Genomic DNA, 10,466 nt, shown 5'->3' with positions numbered 1-10,466 from the left:
TCACACCAATGTTTCAATATTAAATTATGTTAACTGAAATGCATTGGCTGTTTGCTTCTTTGTAAATCAGCATATTATTTCAGTAAAAGAAACATCAGACATTGTTCCCTGTTTGGTTTTCTTCTGAATGTTTAATGGAAGTCAGACTAATATTGTTATAGAAGTTGAGAAAGGACCCAAAAAATAAATGCAATAATACAATGTCTATAATACAATGAAAGAGTAACAGTCCAGATGAACAGAAATCCTCTTCTTGACAGAAACTGCCCTCAATACGGGTGTTAGACAAACTACAAATATCTTCTTATAACAGAGGCAGAGCACAGCAGAAAGACCAGGTCTGTCGGCATCAAGTCTCAGATCTCACAGAGAGGATATGGTATACGGCTGGCGGAGAGATTGCTCAGGCAGGCCATCAACCACAGGCATACTAGGCAGAGTGTAGAGTAAGCAGCAATTCAGCAAACACAGAGTAGTATTTGTACAGACCAGATCCAGACAGGACTCAGACAAGACAGGAACATTAGGTAGGAGAGAGAGAGCCTCTTGCATAGATAACTCACGGAATAATTAGCGCGTGTTGTGGAAATTCTTGCACTAATGTATACTTGGTTGTCCCAACCTGTATAAATGAGTTACTAGTTAAAGATGCAAAGAGGGATCTGGTGTTTGCCACACGCAATAGCTGGTTGCAACTAGGAACAGCTGAGGGTGAGTGAAGGCGCGTGTGGTTATGTGTGTGTGTAATGGAGAGTGTGTGTGTGTGTGTGTGTAATGGTGAGTGTGTGTGTGTGTGTGTGTGTAAGTGTGAGTGTAGCCAGAAGAGGGAGAAAGAGAAGGATCATGACAAATATCCTGTCATCTGCATAGTTAGCAGAACGTTCCTATGAGTTGTCCTATATCTCACAGATCCAGCTGTTTGGTCTCTGACATTTTCTGTCTTTCCACACCCCTGGGTCATATGATTTGTGGATAAACTCAACGCAGTCTTTGTCATGATTGTTGTTTGGCTGTTTCTCCCAAAACCTACAGTAGAAAGAACAGAGTGAGACTTGCCACCATCTCAGATCCTAATCCAGATAGTCAGAGATGTTGAAACAAGTCTATAACTTACTTGGTGGTCAGTGGAGAGCCATCCACCCAAATCCAGGTCCCCTCAGTGTCAGAGTCAGTCAGACCAATCCAGATATGTTTATCCAGTTTGGATAACTGATTGATGAATGACTGTTATCATGAAAGAAACACAATATTGTTAATATGAAGAGTCCATACAAACTGTCCTTCTCGCTCACACACACACACACACACACCTATTGAATACAAAATTATTAAAGTGACATGGAACAAACAGAAACAAAAGAAATACTATGAGAAAAGAAGGAAGATTGAGAGTGTGGGATTTGGCGTGGCAATGGGTAGGCGATTTTGAACAGATGAGTCTTGAGGCGTTGCTGGAAGATGGGGATAGTCTCAGAGTCACGGATGGTTTTGGGGAGAAAGTTCCAGAAACGAGGAGCAACCCTTGAGAATGCCCTGTCACCAAAGCCTTTGAGCTTGGACTTGGGGATTATGAGGTGGCCTGCAGTACTGGAACGAGTGTGTAGGTTGATATGGAAGAAGAAGGTATGAGAGGTTGGCAGGGGTGGTATTGTTTAGGGCTTTATATGTCAGTAGGAGGATCTTGTAGTCAATGAGTTGGGAGATTGGAAGCCAGTGTAACTCACAGAGGATAGGGGTGATATGCTGCCAGGACTTGGTGTGAGTCAGTAGTCTGGCTGCAGAGTTTTGAACCATTTGGAGCTTATGGAGGGATGTAGATTTGATGCTGGTGAGTAGGGAGTTGCAGTAGTCAAGACGGGAGGTTATGAATGCATGTATTAGGGTTTCAGCAGCAGGACAGGAGAGGGAAGGTCTGAGTTTGGCCACGTTGTAGAGATGGAAGAATGAAGATTTTACAGTCTGTTTAACGTGCTGATTGAAGGAGAGTGTAGAGTCCAGAATGATGTCAAGGTTACGTGGGGGGGGGGGGGGGGGCAACGGTGCAATTGGTGCTGAGATTGAAGGTGCCAGTTTTGGTGAGGGTGGATTTGGTTCCAATGAGTAGAAGTTCTGTTTTGTCGCTGTTTAGTTTGAGGAAGTTATCCTTCATCCATGCTTTTATTGCAGCCAGACAGGATTCAAGATGGGTCAGAGGTGGGTTGGTGAGAGACTTGGTGGCTAGATGTATTTGTGTATCATCGGCATAGCAGTGGAAATTAAGGTTGAAGGGGCAGAGGATTTGACCAAGGGGAAGGATGTAGATGGTGAAGAGTAGGGGACCAAGTACTGAACCCTGGGGGACACCTTGAATGACTGTAGATGAGTCGGAGTTTAGGCCTTTGAGTGAGATGAAATGGTCCGGATAGTGAGATATGAATTCAGCCAGGAGAATGCAGTGGGAATCGGGTGGCTAACAGTGTCAAAGGCAGCACTCAGGTCGAGGAGAATCAGGATGTTGAGGGAACCGGCATCAGCAGAGAAGAGAAGGTAATTGACGACTTTGAGCAGTGCAGTTTCTGTGCAATGGATTGGCCAGAAATCAGACTGAAGAGGCTCATATAGATTATTTTTAGGAGGGAGGCTTGGATCTGTGAGGCAACAATTCTTTCAAGAGTTTTTGCCAGGAAGGGGAGGTTGGAGATGGGGTGGAAATTGTTAAGGATGGTGTTGTCTAGTCCAGGTTTCTTTAGGTTGGGGGTGACAGCAGCAGCTTTGTAGCAGGAGGGGACAGTACCGTTGGTGAGGGAGAGGTTGACTATGCTTGTGATGTGTGAACAGAGAGCAGGTATGGAGGCTTTAAGCAGGACTGTGGGAAGAGGATCGAGAGAGCAGGTAGTATTTTTGGATGTCATTATGAGTTTTGTGACTGAATGAGGAGAGGTGAGAGTCCTGGGGAGCAGGTGGACAAATATGGAGGTTAACAGTAGGGGGGATGTGGTAGAATTTAGATAGTGAGGAGTTTATTGTTGTTATTTTATCTTTAAAAAACTGCAAAAAAGACCTGGCAAGTTTAGTGGAGGGGCTAGAGAGTGAGTCATTGGAGGTCTGAAGTACTTTGCTGACAGTTGAGAGGAGGGTCCAGGAGTTCATACAGGAGCTGTTGAGTTTGAGATGTAGGAGGACCTAGCAGCACTGAGGGCATGTCTGTAAGCTGAAAGGTGGTGTTTGTAGGCTTCAGTGTGGACAGTGAGCCCCGATTTTCTCACCCTGCTTTCAAGGCGACGACCAACTTGCTTCATGGTTCGGAGCTCAGATGTAAACCAGGGGGATGAGGAGGTGAAAGAAACATGTCTAGTTTTTAGTGGTGCCAGAGAGTTGAGGGAGACAGGCAGCAGTATTGAGATGGTTAGCTTGTTTCTTCAGGTGATTTGAGGGTGGAATCAATCAAAGGAGCAGAGCAGATGGCGTCTGATAGTTGGAGAGGGTCAACAGCTTTGATGTTACGAAAGGAGATTATGTGCTTGTCAGTGTTGTATGGAATGTTGGAAGAAAAGGAGAAATTCATCATCTTGTGGTCAGACAACAGAAATGAAGATGGAGTTATATGGGTAATGGTAAGGCCGACAGAGCAGATGAGATTAAGTATGTGACCTTTGATATGGGAGGGAAAATTAATCTGTTGGATACAGTTAAAACAGTCCAGGACAGCGATGAAATCAGAGTTTGGAGTTAGGTAAGTCAAAGTGAATATTCATGTCGCCAAGCAGGAGAAGGTGAGGGGAGAGTAATGCAGCAATGGTGAGTAGTTCAGCTAAGTCAGAGAGAAATGAGTCATTATGGTGAGTAGTTCAGCTAAGTCAGAGAGGAAAGAGTCATTATGGTGAGTAGTTCAGCTAAGTCAGAGAGGAAAGAGTCATTATGGTGAGTAGTTCAGCTAAGTCAGAGAGGAAAGAGTCATTATGGTGAGTAGTTCAGCTAAGTCAGAGAGGAAAGAGTCATTATGGTGAGTAGTTCAGCTAGGTCAGAGAGGAAAGAGTCATTAGCTTTTGGAGGACAATAAATAAGGATGATGGTCAGGGAGTTTGTTGATTTACTGGAAATATATTCAAATGAGGTGAAGGATGGAAGAGACAACTCACTGATTTTGAAATGGGATTTTCACAGTACAGCAAGGTCAGCACCACAACCTGTTAGGTGGAGTGGGTCAGATAGCTGAAACCATTGGGAGGGGCTTGATTTAACATTAAAAATGATCTGGGTTTTTGCCACGTTTCAGTTGTTGTCCAGTATTAATTCATAGAGCAGGGGGGCTTTATTAGTCATGGAGCGGGTGTTTAGGAGAGCAAGGTTAGTAATGCAAAATGTAGAAGCAGAGTTGTAGATTGTGGTAGGTTGAAGGGAAAGTAGGCAATTATGGTTTACAGTTCGACCGGCGTTATACAGCAGAAGACGTGCGTGAGACCAGAGGGAGATAACTTTGCCCGAAGGAGTTGACACACAGTTTGCGGCGTGAGCCTCGGTGTAAGTAAGGGCATCGATGTAGGATGCCAGACGAACCGGCATGCGCCATTCATTTAGAAGAAATTGGAAATTATTTTTTGTTTATGGATTATAGATTGTCAGGGGAGTAATACTTTGTTTGAAAGAAAACGGCTGGTGGGAACTGCATTAGTGCTGGACAGAGGATTGCCAAAAGGAGTAGATGGGAGTCAACCAGCAGAAAAATGGCAGAGAGAATAAATCAATAGCAGTTGACTTAAAGTCACAGAGGAACCTGCTCTGCCAATCAGACATTCAATCAGCCCACAACGCAGCCACCTATCATTTTCACTGTCTCTGTATGTGAGGACAATTGGGGTAAAGATAAAATATTCTCCATATGATAAGTCCGTGCATAACCCCTGACAGGAAACAGTACAGTACCTCACAAGCAGTTGTGCCCTTCTACAGAATGTTGGTCTGCAATCTGATGGCCACATACTGTCACCCTGTGAATATGACCCAGACCCCTGACTGTCAGTACTGCGTGTTTGCCCTGACAACTGAGGCTGTTAAGGTGTAACATGAGGTGCTGATCCATAACCAGCTGGTTGATGTATAAAGCCTCTCCCTGTGCCCTCTGCCACAACAACATGAGGTGCTGATCCATAACCAGCTGGTTGATGTATAAAGCCTCTCCCTGTGCCCTCTGCCACAACAACATGAGGTGCTGATCCATAACCAGCTGGTTGATGTATAAAGCCCCTCCCTGTGCCCTCTGCCACAACAACATGAGGTGCTGATCCATAACCAGCTGGTTGATGTATAAAGCCCCTCCCTGTGCCCTCTGCCACAACAACATGAGGTGCTGATCCATAACCAGCTGGTTGATGTATTAAGCCCCTCCCTGTGCCCTCTGCCACAACAACATGAGGTACTGATCCATAACCAGCTGGTTGATGTATTAAGCCCCTCCCTGTGCCCTCTGCCACAACAACATGAGGTACTGATCCATAACCAGCTGGTTGATGTATTAAGCCCCTCCCTGTGCCCTCTGCCACAACAACATGAGGTACTTACAGATAAGTAAATTCTCTCTCTTTCTCACTATCCTAAAATAACTCTCTGACTCTCTCTAACTCTCTAACCCTACCTTATTACCTTATTACCTTACCCTAACCTTACCTTATTACCTTACCCTAACCTTACCTTACCCTACATTTTCTCTGACGCTCCCAAACACACACCTGTTCCTCTCTGCTGTTGATGATCACCAGGTCTGCTCCTCTATCAATGCAGTCCTGTCTACTGTCCTCCCAGGTTTTCTTCAAAGTGGTGTTGTAGTAACAGCTGGATTGAAACTGTATCCAGCCTTTGGGGCAGTGTCTCCCTACAAATGTAAATAAAATGTAAGGACAACATAATCTAACGCTAACTTTATTTTTTGTCAAGATTTTACTGATTATTTTTACACCTGTCAATATTATGAATTTAATGTAACAATGACACATATATAGAAATATTATTTTTCTTAATTCTGATTAAAGATATGCGTTATTAATTAAAAACATAAAAGCGTTATAAATATTTTACATATACATTTATAGTACCAGTCAAAACTGAAACACACATGGAATCAACAAATCAAATATCTTGTATGTTTTACATAAATATATGATGTAGACAGTTTTCCCTTGATGACAGCTTTGCACACTCTTGGCATTGTCTCAACTAGCTTCAACAAAAATGTGAAGTGTGCAAAGTTAACATCAAGGCAGAAAGGGTGGTCACTTTGAAGAATCTACAAAATGAAATGTATTTTGATGTGTTGAACACTTGGTTGGTTGCTACATGATTCCATGTGTTATTTCGCAGTTTTGATGTCTTCACTATTATTCCACAATGTGGAAAATAGTAAAGATAAAGAAATGTTCTTGAATGAGTATGTTTATCCAAACATTTTATGTTAAATCTGTTTGTCAGCCACATATCATGTGATTAAAACAGTCCTGTCAAATACTGCAGAACAGACTATAGTAATTGAAATGTTACCTTTGATCTTGTTTAGCATTCCTGTCTCACTCAGAAGCTGGTCTTTCTTTTTCACTAGGGTGTTATAATTGGTTTGTAGTTGGTCTCTCTCTTTTGTCAGGTTGTTATAACTGGTCTGTAGCTGGTCTCTCACTTTTGTCAGGTTGTTCAGTTGGTTTCTCTCTGTAGAATAACAAAATTATATATACTGTTTATGAAAACGATTGACTCCAAAATTATTTTAACTAAATGAAATATCTTATTTACTCTTGATAAAGCGGATGCTTCATTACTGAGCTACAGGTCATTGAAATGATCCAATGTGTTTAAAGTACAAACAATCAGCTTTGTTGATGGCATTTTCATCCACATCACATGTACCATTTAGAGATTACAGCACATTTTGTTACAACATTAAAATACCAGATCAAAGTGGGGAGAAGAATGGTGTGACAAAACACATCAGAAGCACTTGTCAAGTCATTTATCCCATTACCTCTTGTGTTCTGAAATTGGGAAACTATGCATTATGTACAAATGTGTGGTCAGTTCCTTATAGTGAAACCAATTTACAGCTCCGGAAAAAATTAAGAGACCACTGCACCTTTTTCTTTCCTTTCCTAAAAGTCAAAAAGGAAAGTTTTGAGTAAGGAACAGAATTTCAATTTGCAGTGGACCCTTAATTTTAGCCTTCTGTTCCACACTCAAAACCTTCCTTTTTGACTTTTTGGAAAGGAAAGAAAAAGGTGCAGTGGTCTCTTAATTTGTATATGCTGGAGTAGAAAATAATTCAGGGATTATTCCACTGATGATTAGAAATGTTTTTTAACTCACGGTAGAGAAATATTCCATTGATCCCAGTCAGTAGTAGAACACACAGCAGCCCCAGAAACACTGTAGTGACTCTGTATGGATGAACTGAATCACAGGTTCAGAATCAGAAACAACTTTCATCTCACTCAAACAGCATACATGGAGAAAATACACAAAGCATGCAAAATGTACATCAAATTACATGGAACTCTGTTTCCAAAAAAGTTGGAATGCTGTGTAAAATCTAAAGACAAGCAGAATGCAATGATGTGCAAATAATCTAAACCCTATATTCAATGGAATATAGTACAAATATGTGCCCACTTTGAATTTTATACCAGGAACATGTTTCAGAAAAGCTGCAGCAGGGGCAACAAAAGATTGGATAGGTTGTGTAATGCTAAAAATATTACCTAGTTGATCATCTCACAACTAATTAGGTTAATTGGCAACAGGTCAGTAACATGACTGGCTATAAAAAAAGCATCCCAGAGAAGATGAGTTTTTCAGAAGTAAAGATAGGCAGGGTTTCTCTTTCTGTGAAAGGCTGCACAGGAAAAGGGTGCAACAATTTAAGAATAATGTTTCTGAACATATAATTGCTAAGAGTTTTGGGGATCTCATCATCTACGGTACATAATATCATTAAAAGATTCATATAATCCAGAGAAATCTATGTAAGCAAGGGACAAGGTGGAAAACCAATATTGTTTTTAATCAGACGGCACTGCATTAAAAACAGACACGATTCTGTAGTGGACATCACTGCATTGGCTAAGGCACACTCCAAAAACATTGTCTGTGAACACAGTACATTATTGAGTTTTAACTTACACAAATGTTCATTTTAAACTCTACCATGCAAAGAAGAAACCTAATATGAACAAGATCCAGAAACACTACCACCTTCTATGGACCAAGCTCATTTAAGATGGACTGAGGCAAAGTGGAAAACTGTGGTCTGACAAATCAAAATGTGAAATTATTTTTGGGAATCATGGACGCCGCATCCCCCAGACTAAAAAGGAGAAGGACCATCCAGGTGATATCAGCACACAATTCAAAAGCCAGCATTACAAAATGGTATGGGGGTGCATTAGTGCACATTGTATGGGTGACTTGCACATCTGTGAAGGCACCACTAATGCTGAACAATATATACAGGTTTTGGAGCAGCATATGCTGCCATCCAGACAACGTCTTTTTCAGAAAAGGCCTTGCTTATTTCAACCAAACCACATTCTGCATGTATTAAACAGCATGGCTATGTAGTAAACGAGACTGGATGCTAAACTGGCCTGCCTGAAGTCCATACCTGTCACCCACTGAAAACATCTGACGAAAAAGGGAACCCTGAACTGTTGAGCAGATGAAATACTATATCAAGCAATAATGGGAAAATATTTTACTTTCAAATCTACAGCAATTGGTCTCCTCAGTTCCAAAACGCTTACAGAGTGCTGGTGAAAGAACAGGATATGCAACACACTGGTAAACATGCAATTTTTTTGACAACGTGTTGCTGGCACCAAATTCCAAATGGGAATGTATTTTTTCAAAAACAAACACATTTCTCAGTTTCAACATTTGATAAGTTGTCTTTGTACTATTTTCATTTAAATTCAGGGATAAATGATTTACACATCGTTGTATTCTGTTTTTATTTGTGTATGTGTGTGTGTTTGTGTATGTGTGGGTGTGTGGGTGTTTGTGTATGTGTGGACGCTGATGTAAATGTATTGTATGTCAGTTTGTGAACGTAGTTACCTGATTGTTGACCAACGCCATCCTTTTTTCTGGGATTTAAGACTCCTATGTTGGCATAAACTTGATCAATGTCCATGTTCCTCATTGGATAACGTTCTCATCTAATCTCTCTGGTAGTTCTTCATTTTTCTTCCACATCTTGACACAATTTTGCTTGAATATCAAATACAGGAACTTCTGTCTGTCAGTGAATCTGCCTCCACTGTCCCATGTCCAACCTACAGGAAACCCTCTGGCCCACTCCCACCTGCTCCAAATCTGAGCATGTTTGTTACAATGCCAATGTTCATCTAAAGTGGAGTACATTCATAATGTAACAGATGAACAAATAGGACCTAATTTATTTGATTTAAATGTGTACATTGGTTTCACATGAATTAAATACACATGATAAACATTTACTTGATTTCATCATGTCCTTTATACCTGATTTGTATCTGAGTACTTAATATTTAGGAAGTGTATTCAATTATATTACTCAAATTGATTATTATGCACAGGTAGATTTTTCTGGAAAACCTTACATGCAAGGCACGGGTCTGCAAACCTGGATTCCTTTTGGAATCCAGGTTTAAATCAATGTGCATGCAAAAAAACGATGACAAAACAATTTAAAGATATCAACAAGTAGTAGAGCATAAAAATAGGTTCACAGTGTTGTTTGTGCTCTACCGGTTGCATCACAGTATTTAAAACAGCAGGTGTTCCGGAACTACAAAACTGTGAGAGGAAATGACTACTGTAGTACCCAACTGTTACACAACAAAGGAAAATGCTAAATGTCATGCTCTAGTTCATAGGCGCCGATTTATGTTTTCCGTGGGTGCTCATAGGCGCACGCCATTTATATATATATATATATATATATATATATATATATATATATATATATACACACACATATATACCAATATATACACACCTACATATACCTATATATACACCTATATATACATATATAAACGCACTACGCAGACCTATTCATTTACTTATTAATAAAGCCGTAAAGTAGATCTTACAAAATGTACCACTTATCACAAATACAGGATTGGAGATGAAAAGTTTAACTGACACGTAGGCCTAACCGCGATCAGTTCGTGGGAAATTAATGTTTTGCGCTATTATCTAAATATCGATAAAAAAAAACGACACATATAGTTTCTGGGAGTTTCTCCCTAATTTCTGCTACGAGTTTTTGATAGTGGCATTTTTTCATCTGAGAAACGCTGTGATTGGTGGATAGGGAGCACCCGGAGCAGGCGACTGGTTATGTCGCTGTCACTAACATCGACATAACCAATCACAGTGTGACAGACGCTTTACATATCACCAACGGCAAGTTTAATTTTAAATGAATGTAGCCTACTGGCGGACTGGCGGTCTGGCACACGTGGGTG

The 10,466-nt window shown here is 40.8% G+C and overlaps 1 protein-coding gene across 1 annotated transcript; it reads right to left on the bottom strand.

Annotated features, from left to right (window-relative positions):
* Positions 1 to 9,301, bottom strand: LOC105005829 (CD209 antigen-like protein E). Its single transcript, XM_010864030.3, has 6 exons — positions 9,070 to 9,301; positions 7,324 to 7,407; positions 6,511 to 6,672; positions 5,706 to 5,848; positions 1,115 to 1,224; positions 1 to 1,026 (listed from the first exon to the last, which is right to left on the bottom strand). Exons 1-6 carry the CDS (start codon positions 9,152 to 9,154, stop codon positions 897 to 899), a joined length of 714 nt encoding a protein of 237 aa, XP_010862332.1. The 5' UTR covers positions 9,155 to 9,301; the 3' UTR covers positions 1 to 896.
* Positions 9,302 to 10,466: the final 1,165 nt, after the last annotated feature.

The sequence above is a fragment of the Esox lucius genome, chromosome 17, assembly GCF_011004845.1.
Source record: "Esox lucius isolate fEsoLuc1 chromosome 17, fEsoLuc1.pri, whole genome shotgun sequence".
NCBI lineage: Eukaryota > Metazoa > Chordata > Actinopteri > Esociformes > Esocidae > Esox > Esox lucius.
This window is presented reverse-complemented; position numbering and strand designations above follow the sequence as displayed.